Genomic DNA, 20422 nt, shown 5'->3' with positions numbered 1-20422 from the left:
ACATCCCCTTGTAACCAAAAATTTCTTTACTCAGCATTCATGTGAATCTCCAGTAGGTGTCAGTAAAGAAAATGGTGAACAAGACAGAAGAATAGAAGAATATGATGAAGACAATCAAACAAATGTGTTAATGACCTTTGTAAACTGCTTGTTCCTAGGCAATTTTCAGGGTCCATTAATGAACAGCCATGCAAATATCTCTCTCTATCATTTGATTATGCATGAAGAGGAAAGAAGTCATGACTTCTGCATCCAGTTGTATCTGCAAAATCCTAGAACATGGTAGGCACAGAAGCTATAGACTACAAATGAAAGATACAATGACACAATCACTGAGACTTCAGGAGAAATACCAATTTCTTGGCTAATGCTATTAACTTTCCTAATCCACTGTATATGAAGCCAAAGAGGCAGCTTAGGCTGATTAATTTTGAATTAACAAAAGTTATTTAGATCAACTGATTTTATTCCAGAGATCCTGAGATCATAGTTTGAAAAGGGATTCTTGGAGACCATGCTTAAAATGTGACATAATAAAATCAGTTACGGCCCTGAGGTGGTGCAGACACTCACAGTGGGGGAAGTCCTTTAAATAGTGTGCTTCCCAGGTGCATTTGATTTATAAAAAAATACAAGTGTTCCAGAATTTTGAGTGATGCTAACTTAAAAAATAAGAAGAGGCTCCCTGGTGGTGCAACGGGTTAGAACATAGCACTGCAAGCTAGCCGCAGCTGCTTCAATGTGAGTTCCATCTCCTGCCCCAGAAGTGACCCACATGGCGTAGCAAACCTCTCCTGTCTCACCCTCTGCTCCCCTCAGTAGAGTATTTCAGTACATCCACCTGTTCTGCTCCCTATTCTGTCTCTGGTGAATCCTCTCACTGCCCCTGTATCTCTGGCCTGTACCCCAGTTCTGTATGAATAAATAAATAAACCTTTAAAAAAGAAGAAGAAGAAGCAGAGGGCCCTCCCTGGTGGCACAGCAGGTTAAAGCACAGCACTATGAAGCTCTCTGCAGTCCCTGCAGCACAAGTTAATCCCTGGCCAGGGAGCAGGCCGACCTCTCCTGACTCTCCCTCTGCCCCCCTCAGCAGTGTGTTCAGTAGATCCGCTGTTTTGCTGCCCACTCTGTCTCTGGTGAATCTGTTCACACACACACCCCACTTCTGGCCTGTACCCTAGTTCTTGTATGCATAAATAAATAAACATTACAAAAAATCAGAACAAGCCAAGAGGCCTCCCTGGTGGTGCAGGGGTTAAAGTCTCAGTGCTATAATCCATTGCCAGCCACTGCAGTATGAGTTCATGAGTCTGACCCCTGGCCAGGGAGCTGACCCACATGGCGAGGCAGATCTCTCCTGTCTCCCCCACTGTTCCTATTAACAGTGGAGTTCAGTCAATATGTCTGTTCTGCTCCCCACTCTGTCTCTGGTGAATTCTCTCACCCCCAACATCTCTGACCTAGACCCCAGTTTTTGTATGCATAAATAAATAAAATAAGCCTTTAGAAAATAATTTAAAAGAACAAGCCAAGATCAGAGCATTCTACACCCTGAGGCCCCAACTTGTTCCTTCCTAACTTTCTTTCTCCGTAAGAGGGCGCTGCACTCCTTTTACAGCTCCCTGGGGGACCTGGGCAGCTACAAAACAATCAGAAAATAAGAAGGGATGGTGGAATCACTGAATTTTTACCGGTAATGAGAGCCAGTGAGCACTTTAAGTAACCCCAAGTGCTCCATAGTTATTAAATGTTGTCACTGTCTTTCTTACCTTAACAACTTTGATCATTCAGATTAACACTAGCATTTCAGGTTTTCAGCATTTACCACATTTCTAGCCAGTTGCACTGTCTTTACTGTATTACAATTTGTGCCAGATGCTAGGTACTGTTATTCTTATAGATGAGGAAAGTGAGATACCAAGATTTGCACCAAGTGCTGGAGAATGATCTCAAGCTTTGTCTGTTACCTCTAGAGCATCCTTTCACTTTAAAATTTTCTTATGTCCTATTATCCATAATATAAATTTCCACAAATATTTCTATTTTAAACACAGTTAGCTGAGAGGAGAAGCTGTCTGCTCAAGGTCCCTATGTGTCCTTCCTTTCTTCTACCTTCACTGTAATCTCTCTGTACTGGAACTTCCCTCGGCTTATAAATAGCTCTGTCTTCAGAATAGAAAAGCAAGATTGGGCCCTCCCTGGTGGTGTGTTTACTATGTCTGTTTGACGCCCCTCCTCACTCCCTACTCTGGTGAATCCTATAGCAAATGTGTTGAAGTACAGCACTTCAAGTGAGCTTCAACCACTTCAATGCAAGTTCGATCCCTGGCCCTGGCCGCAGTGGTGACCCATATGGCACAGCAGACCTTTTGTCTCTCCCACTGCTCCCCTCAGCAGTATACTTCATCCATCTGCCTGTTCTATTCCCCAGTCTGTCTCTGGTCAATCTTCTTACCACCCCTGCACCTCCAGTCTATGCCCCAGTTCTGTATGCATAAGTAAATAAATCTTTAAAATATATATATATACATATATATAATACATAAAATAATCAAGACTGAGGGCTATACATTTTATGCACATTCCTAAAATAATTGCCTTGAAGCCTGAAACCCAACATATCCTAAATCATTATCACTTCCCTTCAATAACATCAGATTCCTCCAACATTCCCTGCTCTGCCTATTGAAGCTCTGAAATCACCCAGAACTCCATTCCTAATTATTTGTCCTTCCTGTCTAACCTACCTATCTCTTTAGCTTTAGTTGTAGCTCCTTTCCAGTCTCATAGCCACCTGCCTAGTTTCAAATTTGCATCCTTTCTCACTTGCCTATTGGACCCTCCCCTTACTTTCATCCGTAGTTAAGCAATTGCTACCTAGCATCTACAGCCACCAGCTACCAGCCACCAATCACCAAGTGTGTCATCTGCCTGCCAGCACAATGCTTCAGCAACAGGCTGACGGAGAAGAGTGACCAGTGGCCTCAGATTACCTGGGACAAAGGAGTTCTCTTGGAGACCTGCCTCTCAGTATTCAAACTGGGAAAGTCCCAAGTAAATTATTGCTTTAAAGATTTTTTTTGTTATGTATACAAGACCTAGCATATAGGCCAAAGGTGGTGTGTATGTGTGCGTGTGCCATGCGTGTGAGCGCGCGTGTGTGTATGTGCGAGGATTCACCAGAGACAGTGGGGAGCAGAACAGGCAGATTGACTGAAATACACTGCTGAAGGGAGCAGTGGGTGGATCAGGAGAGGTCTGTTGCGCCATGTGGGTAACCTCCCTGGCCCCCTGGCCGGGGATAAAACTTGTGCTGCAGTGCCTGTGGAGAGCTTCCTAGTGCTGAGATGTAACTCCTTGTGCCTCTAGGGAGGCCCAAGTCCCTGGTAAATTAAACAAGATGAGCTGGTCACATTCCTCTGCTAGGTTGTACTCTCAATAAAGGCAGGGATCATTAGGGGCTTATTCACTGCCATAGCCCCAATCCTATCACAGCAAGGACTAGCAAAAATTTATTGTGGAGTCAGAAAATAAATATACTTACCTTTTTTGGTTCAGGAGCTCACACAGGAGTGCCCAGTAAGTACCCAAGTGCCATTGTTTCAGCTAAGAAACTGTTCACCTGACCTATTTGTACTGAATCAACTAAACCTGGCAAGAGCAGGGCTCAAAGCTCTTTGAACCTTTGACAAGACTACTGCATGGCTACTGGCAAACACTCTACATGTAAATTCTATGTACTCTAAATTAGAATGATGTTTCTGGAACTTTTGCTTATACACACATTAATTGCCCCTTTTTACCCCCTCCCACCTCTGATATCTTTTTTCACAAAAGCAGTGGTGGAGTTTCTGAGAAAGTCTGCTGTGGTGTGGAATCCAAACTCCCCCACTTAGTGGTCATGTGACCATGGGTAAGTCACTTCCTCTGAACCTTTGCTTCTCATCTGTAAATAATTGAGGATTGCCCTTTTGAACTCACAGCTCTACTGAGGAACAAGTGAAAATGTGTAGAATCACTCTACCACTACTAAAAGATTATGCAGATGTTTATAATTCCTGGTCCTCAGCAATGTTGCCAACATCAATCTATTTTTGTTTCTTAAAATCCTGAGGGTGAGGACCGGAACAAATAGTTAAGGCAGGCTTCAGGTAACTAAGGGAATCTGCACAGGTGGGAGGCATCAGATTTCCCCCAGGAGGGATAGAATCTGTGAAATCCTCTATAGCTGGGACCTTACTTCTTTCCTTTTTTATCTGCTTCCCCAACAGTAAAAGCTGATTGATGGAACAAATCTGGGTGGCATCTTGCCTTTGCACAAATTCTTCAGAAGGACTTTTGCCAAAGAAGATTCCCAGGCCCTTTCTCTTGTAATACACAGTGAACTAAATAAAGGGCTCAGTCTTACAGTAGCTCATAAAAATGGCCAGGTAGATTTGCTCTAAGTATGAACGGCATGTTGGAGATGGTTTGCCTTAAAATATCTGTATACATTAGTGAGATAAGCCAGAAAGAGAAAGAAAAATACCAGATGGTTTCGCTCATAGCAGAAGTAATAATGGACCAGGAGAGAAAATAATAAGAATAATGAACAGCCATATACCAGAGACATTTTGTGGGGGTGGAGTGGGGAATGGGATCAAAAATGGGGGTAAGGGGGTGGGGAGTGGGGAGGGAAGTGCATGGGACTATGGTGATGGCACACGGGTGACTTGGTGATGGGAAACCTGCGGGGATTACAATTGAGATGAAGAAAAAAAATGTACAAAATGATGTAAAAATAAACTGTTATAAAATAAATTTTAAAAAAAATCTGTATACCTATACGAAATTGATCTCAGGGAGTCCTAGGGAAAATGTCAAAAAGTTAGGTCAGTGTCTTTGAAGCAGGTGAAACTGACAAAGTGAGCCCTGTGTGGCTGGGTCTATGGGGAAAGAGGATGCCCTAGATGTCCAGATACAGAGATAACTGGTTTCAAATACAAGTCTAACTAAAGCAAAAATTTGAATGCATTTCAGAAGAGTCCTTTCTGTCCCTGAGTTCAAGACCTCCAGCTGAAAGCCTGAACAGAAGACACTAGTTAGTTTGTTTTTTATTTTCATTGGAAAGTTACAAGGTTGCTTATCAACAAAATGGCTGTCCAGGGCAGAGATATCCAGTGGTTTCTATGTACAGGCCCATCCTTAGGATCTAGCCCTCCAGAAGGGCTCTCTTGGCCCCTTCCCAGACCTCCGGGATCCAATCACAGAGACACTTTACCTCAGCACTTGGTTTCACCCCAATGGGAGGCAGTGGCTGCTGTTGTGGGCCCCAGACCTAGTCTCAGCACAGCAGGTGGGGGGCCTTTCTCCGGGGAACCCCTTCCGCACCCCCTGCCAAGCAGTTCTCTGGGTTTCTCTTCATGGGTTCCCGCTCTGGCCTTCCTTTCTTTCGAGTTGTCATTTAGCACTGAGGCGTCCCAGCCCCTCATCCTAAAGCATAAGCACTGGCTCTGTGTCCTTTGCTTTTGTTTTTGTACAAAAATGACAATACTCTCCATCGGACCAGATTTTTGCTCAAGAAACAAAAGTGGCTCAACAGTTGCAGTTCTGCTGGTCAATCTGCTTCCGGCAGGGTTCCATGGTGACAGCAACACCCACCCCACTCCGGCCAGACGTCATGCTGGTGACCTCACTCCAGGTGTCCGTGTCTGGGTCATAGCACTCCACACTGTCCAGGAATGTGTGGCCATCGTAGCCTCCTGCAGGAAGAGTGGAGGGGAAGGTCACTCCCTGAGAGGACAGGGAAAGAAAGAGGAGGAAGAAGCCTGGAGGAGCCTTCTGACCAGGATTGGAGCACAAGACCTGTCCACCCAGTTGCCCATCCCCAGGGCCTCACCGAGGACGTAGATTCTCCCCTGGTGAACAGTAATCCCTAGGGCGCTTCGCCGATGCTTCATGGGGGCTACGAAAGTCCACATTTCGGTCTCCACATCGTATCGCTCCACGCTGTTCAGCTGGTCCTGCCCATCATAGCCCCCGGCAGCATAGATACAGTTGTGCAGGACGCAGACTCCTAGAGCACACCATGTAGAGAAGGTGACTGCTCCAGGGCCTGGCCCAGTCACCATCTCCTTGGGGGGGCCCTCCCTTCACTTCTCTCCTGAGATACCCCTTAGAAACAAGGCTGGGAGACAGAAGCTTGGAATCGGTCAGAATCTCTAGCTCTCATGTGTGAACCCACACAGGATTCAAAGTTGAAATGGAAGCAGCACTCAGGCTGGGCTAGGTTATCCCCAGGGTGGAACGTGTTCCTTCAGGCTCCCCTCCCCACCACAGCCCTGCCCACCTGCCCCACTCCGGATGGTGTTCATGGGTGTGATCATTCGCCACTCGTTCCTCTCTGGGTAATAACACTCAGCCGAGTTGAGGCGGTTCGTCCCATCAAAGCCCCCAACAGCATAGAGCAGGCGGTTGAGGACAGCTACTCCCACCCCAATCCTTCTTGTCAGCATTGGGGCCACCAAGTGCCACTCGTCCCGCTCTGGTTCATACCTGTAGAGTCATAATAACAATGAAAACAGCATCATAACTGACCTGTGTGGAACACTGATGACAGCCCACTACTCTGCTAGCTCTGTATACATTTGATCTTTAATCCTCAAAACCATTCTCCAAGGAGCAAGCCATTGGTAGCTCCAATTTCCAGTTGGAAACTGAGGTTTGCAGCTGTCATCTGCTCAAGGTCGCATGCATGCCTGCTGGACCCTAGTGCCTAAGTCACTGCCAGGCCTTGTGCTGTTATTTGTGTTGTCACCAAGCTCAACCCAGCCTGTTGACAAGATGGAGGCACAGAGAAGTAAAGTAGCATGTTCAGGGTCACCAAGGAAGTGGCAGAGCTGGGTTTTGAGCCAGCCCACAAAGTGACCAGAACCTCAGTTCTAACAACTAATTGAAGCCTCAGAGAGTTTTCTCAAAGTATGATGCTCAAAGACGGGTGACCATATCATGTCCCAGTTGATCTGGGCACTAGGCACTGCCAGTTCATGCCTGCACTCCTGGGGTAATTAACACAGTGCTTTTTTTTTTTTTTTCTCAAAAATGGCCTGCTAAGGGTACAGCGCCATCCATCATCTTATTCACAGCCCATGAGGTATCTGTTTAAAACTCAACCTCACCCCAAACCCATCAATGCCAGATCTCTGGAATCTCTAGTAAAGGGTTAGAGAGTTCAACAAGTTTGGTGACAACTGTATCCTGGATCACATTTCTGGAAAAGGAGAAGCAAAAGAACAGGCTACACAGAAGCTGAATGTCCAAAATGCTTGGTTTCTCCACACAGGCGCTTTGTACACTGCACAAAGGCACCACACTTAGGAGGCATAACTGACCTCACACACCCAACCTAACACACCTATTGATTACAATTTAGGGGCAGGGCCCTCCCTGCTGGCGCAACGGGTTAGGACGCAGCATTGCAAGCTAGCGCAGCCGCTTCAGTGTGAGTTTGATCCCCAGCCCCAGGGTTCTGGAGGTGACCCACATGGTGTGGCAGACCTCTCCTAACCCACCTGCTGCTCCCCTCAGCAGTGCACTTCCTGCTGCTCCCCTCAGCAGTGCACTTCCCAGATCTGCCTGTTCTGGTCCCCTCTCTGTCTCTGGTGAATCCTCTCACCCCCACCTCTGGCTTGTACCCCTGTTCTATATGCATACATAAATAAATCTTTAAAAAAAATTCAGGGGTAGATAACAATGAGGTATCATGTTTTAACAAAATTAGCATATTGCAATGATCTCAAAAGATTGTCACAAAATTGCTGTGTGGGTTTGTGACAGCCCTGTAAGCAGTTCCCAGGCCCAGGGACATCACCTCAGGTCACCAATCATAAACATCCCAGTAGTTTTGCTTGGACTTAAAGTTTCTACACCTTGAAAGTGGGATGCAAAGACAAGCAAGGGGACTTCACAGATCTTATGGCATGGGAGTTGCTAGCAGTGGGACCCTGGGGGCCCTCCCCCTGGCCCTGTCACTCACCTTTCCACACTGTTGTGGTGGATGCAGCCATGGGAGCCGCCTACAGCATAGATGTGTCCATCAATGACTCCAACCCCAATTCGATTGCGTGGAACACTCATGGGGGCGCAGGGTGACCACTGGTTGGTCATGGGGTTGTAGCAGTCCAGGGCATTGGAGTCGGTGTTGCCATCAGGGGAGTTGTTCCTGCCTCCCACAGCATACAGCAGCCCTCCCACCACACAGCCTGCCAGGCCACTACGAGGCACCTGCAGGTCCGCCAACCGGAGCCATGTGCCATCACTAGGGTTGTAGGCCTCCAGGTAGCTAAGGGACTGGCGGAAATAGCCACCAGCTGTGTAGATGAGCCGGCCCACCTTGGGCGCCCGGCAGGGCATCACCTGCGTGGGCTTGTGCAGAGTGAGCTCCTGGAAGATCTTGACCAGGTAGTCCTTGCAGCGGGAGTCCGACTGCAGGATCTCACACTTCTGCAGCTGCATCTGAAGGAAGTGGGGCGTGAGCGAGTGGCAGCGCACAGCCCGCAGCAGCGCCTGCACATAGAAGCGCCGCTGCTCACAGTCGTACTTGACCCAGTTGATACAAGCGTGGAAGACCTCGGACTCGCAGCGCACATTCAGATCATCCCGGCTGATGAGGGTTACCAGCTGGCAGTGGGACAGGTTGAAGAACTCCTCTTGCTTGGCTACCTGCAGACAGCATTAGCAAGATGGGCACTCACGTGTGTCCCCTCCCCCACCACCCCTCAATGGCATTAATGATATCACTCCATAGTTTCCTCACCTATATAATGGGGATTCAAATAATATGAGACTCATAGAGTGTGAGAATTAAATGTGTTAATACCATATGCGAGGTCAAATGTGACATTTGTATCAAAAAAGTTTTTATAACATTACCTATTTTTTAAATGAAATTACTTTTTAAACAAGTCAATTAATTCAAAAGGAAAAAGTAAAAGCAAGGATAAAAGTAAGAAAGCAGCCTGAGTTGCGCTTTAGCCCATGACTTCCTAACTGTGTGACCTTGGGCAAATATCTGAAATGCTCTGTGCCTTGGTCTTCCTCCTCTGTAAAAGGGGATTGTATTAGCAACTGTCAGGACTACCCCTAGGCATAAAAAGCCCCTGAGAAAATATTTCTTGTCCAATACTAGTCTACATAAATAATTTTGGTTTCTCCACAATCAGCAGGTCACCACCACTTTGAGAACCCCCGCATCCCCCGCCCACACAACCCCACGAAAGAAACATTTGTATAGGTCAGTTGATGAGTCCTATTTTCTGGGCAACTTCTTAGAAGCCATAGTCCCTAGCACTAATGTCACAATAGGGAATGGAGATGAGGGTAGTGTCCACCCAGGGAGTTCCAGTCACTGGAGCTGGGCTTTGAAAATTTCTAGGGAGGCACCTCAAGGCATGGGACACTAAGGATGGTACTAAATCCTAGGACTGGGCAGCTGGGAGGATCCAACAAATTAAAAGATGGAGATCACTTAGAACAGGTGCTCAATCCCACAGTAAGTGCTCAATACTTTCATTTCATGTATCACACATAAGAATTCAGATTCATTACTGAGATTTTTTCAAGAACCCTCCTGTTATTTTCTATTCACAACTTCCTCCAGTTAAAAGTGAAAATGAAACCAAGCACAGCATAAGGACAACATTTTGTGGACCAAAGAAAACATTCTAAGGGTCACATTTACAGTCAACAGCATGTCATGTGTGTGCAATGAGTATTTGCTGACTGCCTGAAATGTAGGGCTTAGCTCAGTGTACCCCAGGGCAGAGCTGCTCTCAAATTCACTGCTCTCTGTCTCTGCCCTTGACGTCAGAGACCCATGGAAGCCTCACTTTCTTTGATCACTTCCCAGCATTACCCCAGATGTGCAGAATAGAAGCTCAGAACCCTATTTTTCTCCAGCATCCCAGGAGATCAGTGATGACCACTCATCTTTCCCTGGTCCTACTGAAACCACCCCCAAACCCGGGCCCCAGGTCCCTTCTTCCTTGCTCACCTCCCCAAAGTGCATGTAGATATATTCGCGGGCACGCTGGTGGAGCTCAGCACAGCCGATCTGTTCAGCAAAGTTGGCGATGCCAATGGCATTACTCGGATCCAGTTGCTGCACCAGGAAGTCACTGCAGGCACGAACCACACTGTCAATCTGGTACATGACTGCACCATTCATGACATGGAGCACACACTTCTCGCCCATGGAGATGGAGGCTGTGTATGCAAACTCGATGAGACGCTCCATGACCTTGGGGTGGATGCCCTCAATAGACACCACCTCCATACCCTGCTCCCGCAGTCCGTTGGTGAACATGGCCTTGAAAACAGGGCTGGATGAGGCCAGCACCACCTTGTGGGCCATGAACTGGGCAGCTGGTGCATCCTCATATTTGACCTGCAGCGTGACATCGCACAACTGCTGGCTGAGTCGTAGCTCATTCATGATGCCAAAGGCTTGCTTGGTGTGGTCTTCCAGAGTGTAGCTGAAGGTGCGGTTGCCATGCTGAGAGGGTGTCACCTCAGCCTTGCACTCAGTAGAAGCATACATCACTGCGTCCCCTGACCCCTCTGGGCGCTGTGACTGCAGGGGCAAAAATCGGTTGTGGGCCCCAGCCCCGCTAGGCCTGGGTTCTGGCTGCATGGAGTTCCAGGTAACAAGGCACAACACCACCACTGGCACTCAGGGGCCTGGAAGAGGGAGAGCACAGGGCTAGGGCCTGAGGCTAGATCTTCTTTTTTAAGATAAAGCAAATCTTAGATCAGTTTTCCATCCCAAGCCCAGGGTGAAGCAGCATTCATCTTGCTAACTGCTCTTGCTAACTGCTCCGTGGCCTCCACAGCCCAAGGATTCATCTTAAAACCTTGATCACATGATATCCCATCCCTGCTCAGAATCCCCCCAACTCCCAATGGCATAAAGCATGCAACTCAATTCTTCAGTGACTTGCAAGACCTTCTTCAAATAGCTGCTGCCTACCTTTCCCCTCTGCTCATTCTGTTCCAGCGATCCAGTGGCCCTTCCCTTCATAAAGCATGTCAATTTCATTCCTTCATTTACCTCACCAGCATTTATTGGATATTCACTGCATGCCAGGCCCTGTTCTAGGCACCAGTGAGCAAGACAGACAAAAATTCTTGGGGAGAAAAGGACCAGAAATAAACTAAAGAAGACTTGAACAGAAAACAAGGTCATGAAAATGACAGCAGCATCATGACAATGGGACTTCGAGGCCATTACATTAAATAAGGTGGTCTAGGCCTCTGTAGAAGCTGAGAAAGAACATATGAAAAGAGGGTGAAGGGGTTAGTTTTTTCATGCAAAGGGAAAAACAAAAGCGAAGGAACCAGGAAAAAGTATAATGAAGGATGATTACTACAAAAAGGAGTTTCCATGAAAACTGAAGATTGGAGGACTGTGGCTTGAGGGGTTTTTGAAAGGTCCTACAGGGAGATGTGGGGGAGTGGGGGGCAGAGGGCGGTGAGCATAGGGTCTGCGGGAGGTTCTTCAGTTTCTTCATTTATCTTTCCAGGGGCTCAGTGCAGAATCATCTCCTCCCTGTTTTATTTTCATCATTGTACTTGTCAGGAGCTGAAAGGATGTTGTGCTTTCTTTTGGAGAAGTATGCCTCCCTTTGGACCTCAGCCCCACCCAACACTTCAGAGTGCAGGGCGGCCTCTGTGAGATCGAGCTGTGCCCACCCTTCTCGTGCCTCCCCCACGTCCTGCCAGGGGCCTGGCACTGAGCAGGGGTCAGTTAAAGTGTGGCTGGCTGACTGCCCATTCTGCCTTCTCTGCCAGCACACCCTCCCCCACCGGGCACAGCGCACCGTTTGGCTGTCTCTCCCCCACTGAGGCCCGGGTCTGCCTCTCAGTCTCAAGCCGATCGGTCAGCGCTGCCCCTGGGCACCTGGCTCTTCCCCCCACGAGTCTACCAGTGGGAAACTGCGCATGCCTCGCCTGAGCAGCCAGCCAGGCCTGGAGAAGGGAGGAAGTGACCCCGTAGCGGTCTCTCGGCAGCCAAGCCCACAGCGCAGAACAAACTCCCCAAAGTCCCGGGGTCCCCCGCCAAACCGAGCGGCGCTCCCTGGGCCTCTCTCCTGACTCGTGTAGCCCCCAGGCCACCCAGAGTCGCGCCGTCCAACAAAAGGACCGGACCCGAGCCGCGCCCTCCGAGCCCTCGGCGGGGCCGCGGGAATCCCGACGCGACGGGGCCGGTGGCGCCCGCTTCCCCAGCCCCCGGGCGCGGCCGCCGGGGCGCCTATGGCCCACCGTGGCCTCAGCCTCGGCGCAGGCCGCCTCACTCACCCCGCCATGGCTGTGCTCGGGCTCCGCCTCCGTCGCCCAGGCCCGGGTGCCTCCATCGCCGCGCGGGGGGAGGCGCAGAGCGCGCGGGTCACCATGACTAAGCAGAGCCGGGCGCCGGCCGTGTCAGAATAAAAGTCCCCGCGGCCCCGGGCCTCCGGCGGCGAAGACTAGAGAGGGGCCGCTCCCTGCCCCCCATCCAGCTGTCGCCAGGCTGCGCGGTCCCAGCGCGGCGACCACAGCGCCCGTCTCGGCGGAGCGGCGGAACCAGGGACCGCAGCCCTCGGCGGACCCAGCCGCATGGTCGGAGCCTTCGGGAATCAGTGGCCTGGGTTCGAGGTCCGTGGCCCTTGTTCGCACCCAGAATTACGGACACCCTTCTTCGCCTGCGCTCTCACCTCGGCCCCGCTGTAACCTCAGTGGCTCTCGCTTGCAGGGTGGGGATGCCAGCGGCCGGGAGATGTAGTGCCACCCGCGCGCCGCGCTTCCGGGAAACCCGAGGGGCTGCAGCCGGACGGGAGTCGGCTCCCGCGAAATCTTCGCTCCGGGTACCCGCGAGCGCTAAGCCTCAGGCACTCAGGCTACGAGACGGTGCGGCCTGCGGGGTCTCAGTCGTAGGAAGGGGGACGCCAGCGAGGAGGCGGGCAGAGAGAGGAGAGGGTGCGGCAGGGAAGGAGCCGTGATTCCCCGCCCTCCCCTCAGGTGCCCCGCGCCCGAGAGTGAGGATGGGGCGTCGGAAGAGAGCTCTGGGTCAGGCCAGGCCCCGCTCCGCGCCGTCCCTACCATCCATTCGATTTAGTCTTTTCAGCTCCGGGCTACATTCTACGACCTAGTCTTCCATTAAAGCCTCAAGGCCCAGCGCTTGCACGATTCTGCTACTTATGATGGTGTTTTAGTTACTTTGTGATCTTGAGTCGCGCACAGCTCGCTTGCGGGGTTTGGACTCCTGGCACAGTCACTCTCTGGGTCAGAGCGGGTGGGTCGGTCATTTAACCTCTATGCTTTCGTTTCCTACCTGTGCAGTGATAATAATAATAACCCGTACCCGCTAGATTATAGTGGGGACTAAATGTGATTGCTATGCCATTAAATATGGTTATTTTTTATGGCAAGCAATAGTAATTTGCCATTTATGCTGTTTTTGATATAAAGTTAGCTTTTAAATAAATTTGAGATGTTTTTGTTGTTGTTTGTCTCGATGAAAAATAAATGAATTAGAAAAGGAAAGGCTAGGCTGAACATATGTTGGTCTAAGAAAGGCTTCCACCAGCCTCCAGGGTGAATTTGGAGGATTCAGCGTTGGGTACTGGGGATCTGAAACTAAACTCAAGTGGGAGGCTAAGGAGCTGCCCTGTTCCTTCCTAGACATCCCCTTGGCATGAAAATGCAGTTCTGGGTTGCTCCAAAGGGGTACCATGATAGGAGGGTGGAGGCCCAGCCCCCAAGACAGATTAGTAACCCCCAAAACATATAGAAACACATAGTGGCTGTGACTGGGGAAACCTACAGTCTCCTGGAAGGCCCCGAAGGCAACTTCATGTATCTGAAAATAACCTGTCACCCAGATGTGCCACTTGTAGAGATTTTTTCAGGGTACACAGAAGTGCGAGAGTATGTACACAGGAGTTAATTGCATTGTTTTGTATAATGTAAAGGATTGGACTCATCTGGATTGGACTCATATCCCTCTCTAGGGCTCTGGGGTAATAAGCAGCACATCAATGTGGTGGCATACTATGCAGCCAGATAAAGGAAAATATTTTGCTGTATTTACCTCTTTTTTAATGTAACAACATCATCAAAAAAAAGAACAAGTGCTATGGAGCCCTCCCTGGTGGTGGAACAGGTTAGGACGCAGCACTGCAAGCTGGCCACAGCCGCCTCAGTGAAAGTTCCATTCTTGGCCCTGGAGGTGACCCACATGGCCAGGCAGACCTCTCCTGACCCGCCTGCTGCTCCCCTCAGCAGTGTACTTTGTGGATCTGCCTGTTCTGTTTCCCACTCTGTCTCTGGTGAATCCTCTCACTGCCCCTGTACCTCTGGCCTAAACCCCAGTTCTGTATGCATAAATAAATTTTGTTTTTCCATAAATTATGTTGAAGGTCCAACACTAATATGATGGCACTTGGAGATGGGGTTTTGGATGGTAATTAGGTTTAGATGAGTCAAGTCTCCTTGATGGTATTAGTGCTCTTTAAGAAAAACACCAGAGTATGGTCTTTCTCCACAGAGAGGACTCAATATGAAGGTGGTCTTCTGCAAACCAAGTAACAGCCTTTGCCAGAATCCAGCCTTGCTGGCATCCTGATCTCAGGCCTGTGGCCTCTAGAACTGTGAGAAATAATATTCTGCTGTTAGTCACACAGTTTTTGATTTACATTAGCAAGACAGTGCAAAAAGTGGGGATTTCCAGTCATTTCCAAGATATACTATAAAGTAGACAATGCAAGATGCAGAGCAGTATTAAAGTTATGTAAATGGAGAAGCAATGTATTTACATTTCAGTTCATTTTTCTATAGAATGGCTCTGGAAAATTCCACAGTGATTGCATTGAAGAAAGATAACCAGTACTTTTTTTAATTTTGTAAAATGTGAGTAAGTGAATAGATTTCCTATCATTACACCAGGAACAATGGAGTGGTGTCTCAAGTTTTTCCAGAAGGTAGAAGGAACTTGAGGGTAGGGACGCCAGGCCTGGTGGGGAATTGGACCCAGTAATGGAAAGAAACATCTTGGAACTGTGATACTAGGCTTGAGTATGTCTTTTTTCCCCCCCAGGAAATGAGCTGGCTTCCCATGGGTATGGCCTATAGGGACAATCTGCGTGTGGTGAGTGGAGGTTCAGGCTCCCAAGATGTATGTGACCACCCAAAACACGTCTTTGCGGCTGCCTGCATTTCCGCAGTATCTCGGAAGGTGGCGCGCGCAATCTGAGACCGAAGGGTACACTAGCCCCGCTTCCCCGTCCCCCTCCCCCCTCACGTCTGGAAACAGGAGACAAGAATGCCCCTTGGGATAGATCCGGGCTGTGGTCTGAGCGTCTGGAGCCTTTTATGGGCATAAATGAGACCCTAATACAGCACCCTCCCCGCAGAGAATGCAGACCCCTGAGCCTGCCAGACTCCTCCCAAGGAGCCACACAACTGCCCCAAGCCTCCCCAGACGTGGGAACCTGACAGCCCCGCCTACTGTCTGGGTTCAGACACAGTGGCAAGGTACTGCTTGGAGTTTTCTTATCTGCCAAATGCTGGTGAGTAAATCTAACTGGCAAGGTTGCTGGTAAAAGTAGAAATAAGCATATTCTGGGTTACTAGTGTGTGTGGGGGACTAACCAGGCACAATAAGCTGTAATTGTGCTTATTACTTTATTATCTTTTTATGAAGGATCTAACATCATGCTCAAAGAAATCTTGTTTTATGTAAGAATTGGCTGAATCTCCCAAAGTCAAATTCTAGGGTGCCCTAACTTTGTGTTCCTCTTCTCTATGCAAAAGAGTTATTCTTGTCTCGTTGTTTCCTGTCTCATTCCCAACTCAAGTCCCCTGTCCACTGCCTTCAGAGTGTATCCAGAATCCTCATTGTCTGAGTCTTAGTCATCACCTCCTGGGTCAGTGCAGGCACTTTCAATCTTGTTCTTCCATCTTTGCCCCCTACTAAAAGCAGAGACATCTGTGAAAGTCTGAAGCAGATCAAGTCCCTCCTCTGTCTAGAACCCTCCATGGCTTTCCATGGCCTCATTCAGAACAAAAATAAAGTCCTTCCCTGGGCAGACAAGTGAGTACATCATCTGCCCAGTCATTTCCAAACCTTTGTTTTCTCTCCACAGGGGATCCATGCTTTTTATGGAACTTAAGGGCAAACATTCTTGCCTTAAGGCCATCCCACCTGCTATAACCTCATAAAATGATCTTCCTTCAGGGGTTCCTAGGACCATGTGATATGTCTTGATTCACACCACAAGTAGCCACCTCAGAAAGGCATCTCTTGACCACCATCACATCATTGTAATGTCACTAAAATTATCTCCGTAGCTCACTCCACTATTGCCTCTGTGGAATGCAGAACATGAATTCCACAAAGACAAGGAGTTCTGTCTATTATTCACTGCTGCGGAGTTTAGCGTCAGTAGAAGATATTTCCCCGTGTCTCTTCCCGCCTCCACTATCTTTGCTTTTCCGGCTTTTAAATCCCTTTATTTAAAAAGAAAGTTTCTGCAAAACATTTCTGAGAGTAGCGGAGAGCCAGAAGACGTCAATCTGCGGCAGGAGCAGGAACTAGGGTCCGGGAGGTTGTCAATGCGCCGGGTCCGGCTGTGTCACCTCTAGTGTCCAATCCGTCTTTCTGAGGTGACGAGCGCTCTGAGCGGCTGGAGCTGCCGTCCACGCCAGGGGGTAGCCAACGATGCAGGCCACCCGAAGCCCCAGCAGCGGTCCCTGACCGCCGGGAGGCACCTGAGACTCTGTAGCAGGGATGGCGACCGCAGCAGACAAGGCGAAGGAGAGCGTGGCGCAGGTCGCGGTTAGTCAACGTGTAGATAATGGGGTTCAGGAGCGAGTTGGCCATGGCGAGGCCCAGGAAAGGGTCAGCCTGCAGGAGCACCGGGCAGGCACGCGCGGGACAGGCCACATCAAGCAGCAGTAGTAGGAAGAGGGGCCCCCAACAGGCCACGAAGGCCAAGAGTACCACGCTGAGCGTGCGCAAAAGCGCCAACGACCGGGGTGTGCGGCGTAGGCGGGTGGAGAAGCCGCTTCCAGTCGCGGGGCGCGCTTTCAGGCGCCGAGCGTTGGCCCGCACCTGGCAGTAGATGCGAGCGTAGAGCGCGCAGATGGCTGCCAGGATGCCGACGAAGGCTAGCACGCAGAAGAGTACGTAAGCTTTGGCGTAGAGAGGCAGGACCGTGGAGCAAGTGTCTAGGCGGCCCAGACAATTCCAGCCCAAAGCCGGGAGTAGCCCAAGAAGCAGTGACACACCCCAGGCAGCGACAGCCAGCGCCAGCGTGCGTCCCCGACGAGCAGCCGGCGCAGGTCCTCTGCGCGCCATGGTGAAGCGGCGCTCCAGAGCGATGGCAAGGAGGCTCAGCACCGATGCAGCGAGCGCGACAAAGACACCTCCCTCGCGCGCGAACCAGAGCGCCGGCGACAGGCGCAACGTGAGTGGCCCAGACAGCAGGATGTTGGCGGCATAGGCGGCGCCCGCCAGCAGGTCGGACAGCGTGAGGCTGCCCAAGAGCAGGAACATGGGCGCATGGAAGCGCGGGTGGCGACCGAGCACAAACAGAACTGCCAAGTTCTCCAGCACGATGAGCGCGCACACCGCCAGGCACACGACTGCGTCAGCTCGCAGCCCGGCTCCTGGCTGGTATCGGGCACCTCTGAGCTTGCCAGTGTAGTTGTAATGCAGGACGATGACTTCGCTCACTGGCGCAGGCCGCAGCAGCCCCGACTCCATGGGCCGCCACGGCAAGGCTGCGGAGAAGTGGTGCACAGTGTCAGACCCAGCATACCCTCAGACCCGCGGGTTGGCCCACACCGGGGGAGGGCTCCTGGTTGCTAGGGTTAAGGGTGGCAGCTCAAAAGCGAGGCACTAACTGCCTGCCTACCACCCCTATGCACACTGGAACCCTGAGGGTATTCTGCTTGGAAGGGGGGTGTCTATGGAGATAGGCTGACCAAAATACAGACACCCAAATAATATGAGGAAACAGAGTGTCAAACTCTCCCATAGAAAGGACACTAACAGTTCACACACAAAAAAAGACCTAGTAATTCACAAACCTGCTGGGTATCCAGAGGTATATTCAATTGGAAACAGACAAGAATACACAGAAATACAACCACACAGAGAAAGGGACACACAAATACAGAGAATCACCAACAAGGGCATGTACACATAGGCACAAACAATGACAAAATACACAACACTCCATCAGGGAAACAAACAAATGCATTCACATGAACAGAGTGACACAGGAAGAGACACAGGGCCATGGGGTGTCACATACTTTCACAACCGTCACCCACACACAGACTGGCAGTCCAAAGTCCCACACACCTTGCCATTTTCTGCCAAAGTCCCTTATCCACCGCATAACCCCCTTGAGAGCTTGCCAGAGAGCAGCCAACAGGACCCACATCCCACAAACAGGCTCTGGCAGAGGGGCACACATGCCACTCATGTATACTAATACTTGCTGCCTGCCACTGTGCCCTTTAATCCTCTTGACAACTGTCTCCTTAGCCCCAATTTACAGAAGAGGAATCTGAGGCTCCAAAGTAATACTGGCATAGAGGCAGCGACAAAGGTTTTCACATTCCCCCAAGAAACAGTCACTTGGAACGATCACTCAATTGCATTGGGCCCACTAAACAGGTAAGAAAATCGAGGACTAGGAGGGGCATGGATTTAATGGGACCTGGAAGGAACAAATGCATCCCAGAAGTCTTCAGTGGCACAAAGGAAAACATTTTGCACAGATACAGACTGACGGGGTGTCACCGATTCAGACCCGCTGGGGGAGGGGAATCAGTCACCCCACCAGGCTTACATCTTCGGATGGGAACTTCGAGCAGAGGCTCACAACCTCTGTCTGCCCCGCTAGCATCTCCCCGGGCTTGCTAGTAGGCAAAACAGACACAGCAAAACTCACAGTGGCGCAGCCCAGAGGCCAGGGGTTCTGGGGAACCTCAACCCCAGCAGGACCGGGGACCAAGTCCGGAAATCTCTTAACTTTCCCTCCCTTCCTAGAGGCTTCCTGGAAAGGTTTGGGAAACCTGGGGAAGGGGACTGAGGTAGAGCCTGGGGCAACTGAACCTCTAAGGACCCGGAGTTGTGAACTCACCCCTGCGCCCTGATTGTGTGTCCCCCGAAGTCACACAGCCTTGAGCCCAGTGAATGGACTCTACTGGCTCTGCGGGTGGGGAGCCGGGCTCCAAATGCCAGGCAAAGGGGCGGGCCGAAACATAGCCTCTGAGGGTAGCCAGCTTTTGCCCCCTCCCCTTGGGGCCCGGGCACCAGCCCGTGTCTGCCAGCCTGTGCCACCCGACACAGCACCGGAGCGCGCCCCGGCGGCGACTGGCACCGGCGAACCCTCGGCTCCCCCAGCTGGGCTACTCTCCCAGGGACTGTCGGTTGTTGTGGGAGGGCCGGGAGACGCGAGAAGGGGAGGTCTCTTGACCTAGGGCGGCAGCAACCCGATCCTCTGCTCCCTTACCTCCACCCCATACTCAGCGGAGGGGTCCGGTAGGTTCTAGGGAGCTTGGGTATTGGTCCTTTCCTATTTTCTGCCTACCTTCCGAATGAGCTTCCTGGGCTGCAGCCCAAGGGTGCATGGAGGCGCAGGGACCTCTTCAGCACCCGAGGGTCTTCTGCCGGGGGCTGCTGGAGCCTTAGTCCTCTCCTCCTTCCCAACTTAGCAAATTTGTCCCGCGGATCCCTGGCGCAGGTCCCTCCCCATTTCCCCGGCTCCCACCCTCGGCTTGGGATAAGTAGGGGAGGAGCTCTCAGATAAAGAGGCTCTGACACGTTGGCTCCCCGGATTCTCCGCTCCCCCACCCTTATCCCTCCAGACAGTGATTTGCTCATCTTATGGCGCTTCTGGGCTGTCATTCCCACGGGAGCAGGGATTTTCGCCTGTTGTGAGAAGAGCTGGGATACAGCCCGAGTGTCCCATAAGTATCCTCTTAGTGAGCCAGAGAATGAACATCTCTCTCAGTTGCTGAGTCTTTCAGTGTCCCTCTCTAACCTCTCCCAGGCCTTTGCTTTTCCAAAGGGCCAGTCCCTGCCGCCTCACACTCCCCACACCCCCATTCCCAGGAGCTTACCAGCCAGGCCCAGTGCCCTTTCCCCCTCGTACTTGAGACCACAAACAGGAAGGGGGACTGGGCCTGACTGATACCCTGTTCACCAGGTTGCTGCCCTTCTCTCTGGCTAGTTCAACCTCTGCTAGCACCCCATGGGGGTGCTACTTGGGGAAGATAAGGAGAAGCTTTTGCCCACTCCATTCTGGAGGCTACAGAATTACTTTTGCTGCTTCTAGCCATCAAAGAAATGCACCCAGCATAACAGTCAGTAGGGCCAGCCTGAGGCGGGGGT

General features: G+C 50.7%; 2 protein-coding genes across 4 annotated transcripts; both read right to left on the bottom strand.

Annotated features, from left to right (window-relative positions):
- Positions 1-5075: 5075 nt before the first annotated feature.
- KEAP1 (kelch-like ECH-associated protein 1) lies at positions 5076-12811 on the bottom strand. 3 transcript variants are annotated; one of them, XM_012729859.1, is made up of 6 exons: positions 12729-12811; positions 10031-10716; positions 8015-8700; positions 6329-6534; positions 5879-6055; positions 5076-5741 (listed from the first exon to the last, which is right to left on the bottom strand). In XM_012729859.1, the coding sequence occupies exons 2-6, from the start codon at positions 10667-10669 to the stop codon at positions 5575-5577; spliced, it is 1875 nt and encodes a 624-aa protein (XP_012585313.1). In that variant the 5' UTR covers positions 10670-10716; positions 12729-12811; the 3' UTR covers positions 5076-5574. The 3 variants fall into 3 exon arrangements, with proteins under 3 accessions (XP_012585313.1, XP_004688795.1, XP_012585314.1); XM_004688738.2 differs by lacking the exon at positions 12729-12811 and adding an exon at positions 12334-12434; XM_012729860.1 differs by lacking the exon at positions 12729-12811 and adding an exon at positions 11006-12309.
- Positions 12812-15717: 2906 nt separating this feature from the next.
- Positions 15718-19672, bottom strand: S1PR5 (sphingosine-1-phosphate receptor 5). The gene is made up of 2 exons (XM_004689031.2): positions 19620-19672; positions 15718-17796 (listed from the first exon to the last, which is right to left on the bottom strand). The coding sequence occupies exons 1-2, from the start codon at positions 19657-19659 to the stop codon at positions 16583-16585; spliced, it is 1254 nt and encodes a 417-aa protein (XP_004689088.2). The 5' UTR covers positions 19660-19672; the 3' UTR covers positions 15718-16582.
- Positions 19673-20422: the final 750 nt, after the last annotated feature.

Source organism: Condylura cristata, unplaced genomic scaffold (assembly GCF_000260355.1).
Source record: "Condylura cristata isolate star-nosed mole 26May11 unplaced genomic scaffold, ConCri1.0 scaffold00025, whole genome shotgun sequence".
Classification (NCBI taxonomy): domain Eukaryota; kingdom Metazoa; phylum Chordata; class Mammalia; order Eulipotyphla; family Talpidae; genus Condylura; species Condylura cristata.
The sequence above is the reverse complement of the archived record's forward strand: the minus strand, read 5'-3'. Positions and strand labels throughout refer to the sequence as shown.

What these genes read in the sequence shown, in the direction of transcription:
- KEAP1 (XM_012729859.1), bottom strand. Translation starts at nt 10,669, where the DNA reads ATGCAGCCAGAACCCAGGCCTAGCGGGGCTGGGGCCCACAACCGATTT. An exon ending in CACCATCCGGAGTGGGGCAG is followed by an intron (nt 6,056 to 6,328) that starts GTGGGCAGGGCT and finishes GGTGTGCTCTAG; the next exon opens with GAGTCTGCGTCCTGCACAAC. An exon ending in GGGGAGAATCTACGTCCTCG is followed by an intron (nt 5,742 to 5,878) that starts GTGAGGCCCTGG and finishes CTCTTCCTGCAG; the next exon opens with GAGGCTACGATGGCCACACA.
- S1PR5 (XM_004689031.2), bottom strand. Translation starts at nt 19,659, where the DNA reads ATGCACCCTTGGGCTGCAGCCCAGGAAGCTCATTCGGAAG. An exon ending in CCAGGAAGCTCATTCGGAAG is followed by an intron (nt 17,797 to 19,619) that starts GTAGGCAGAAAA and finishes ACTTCTCCGCAG; the next exon opens with CCTTGCCGTGGCGGCCCATG.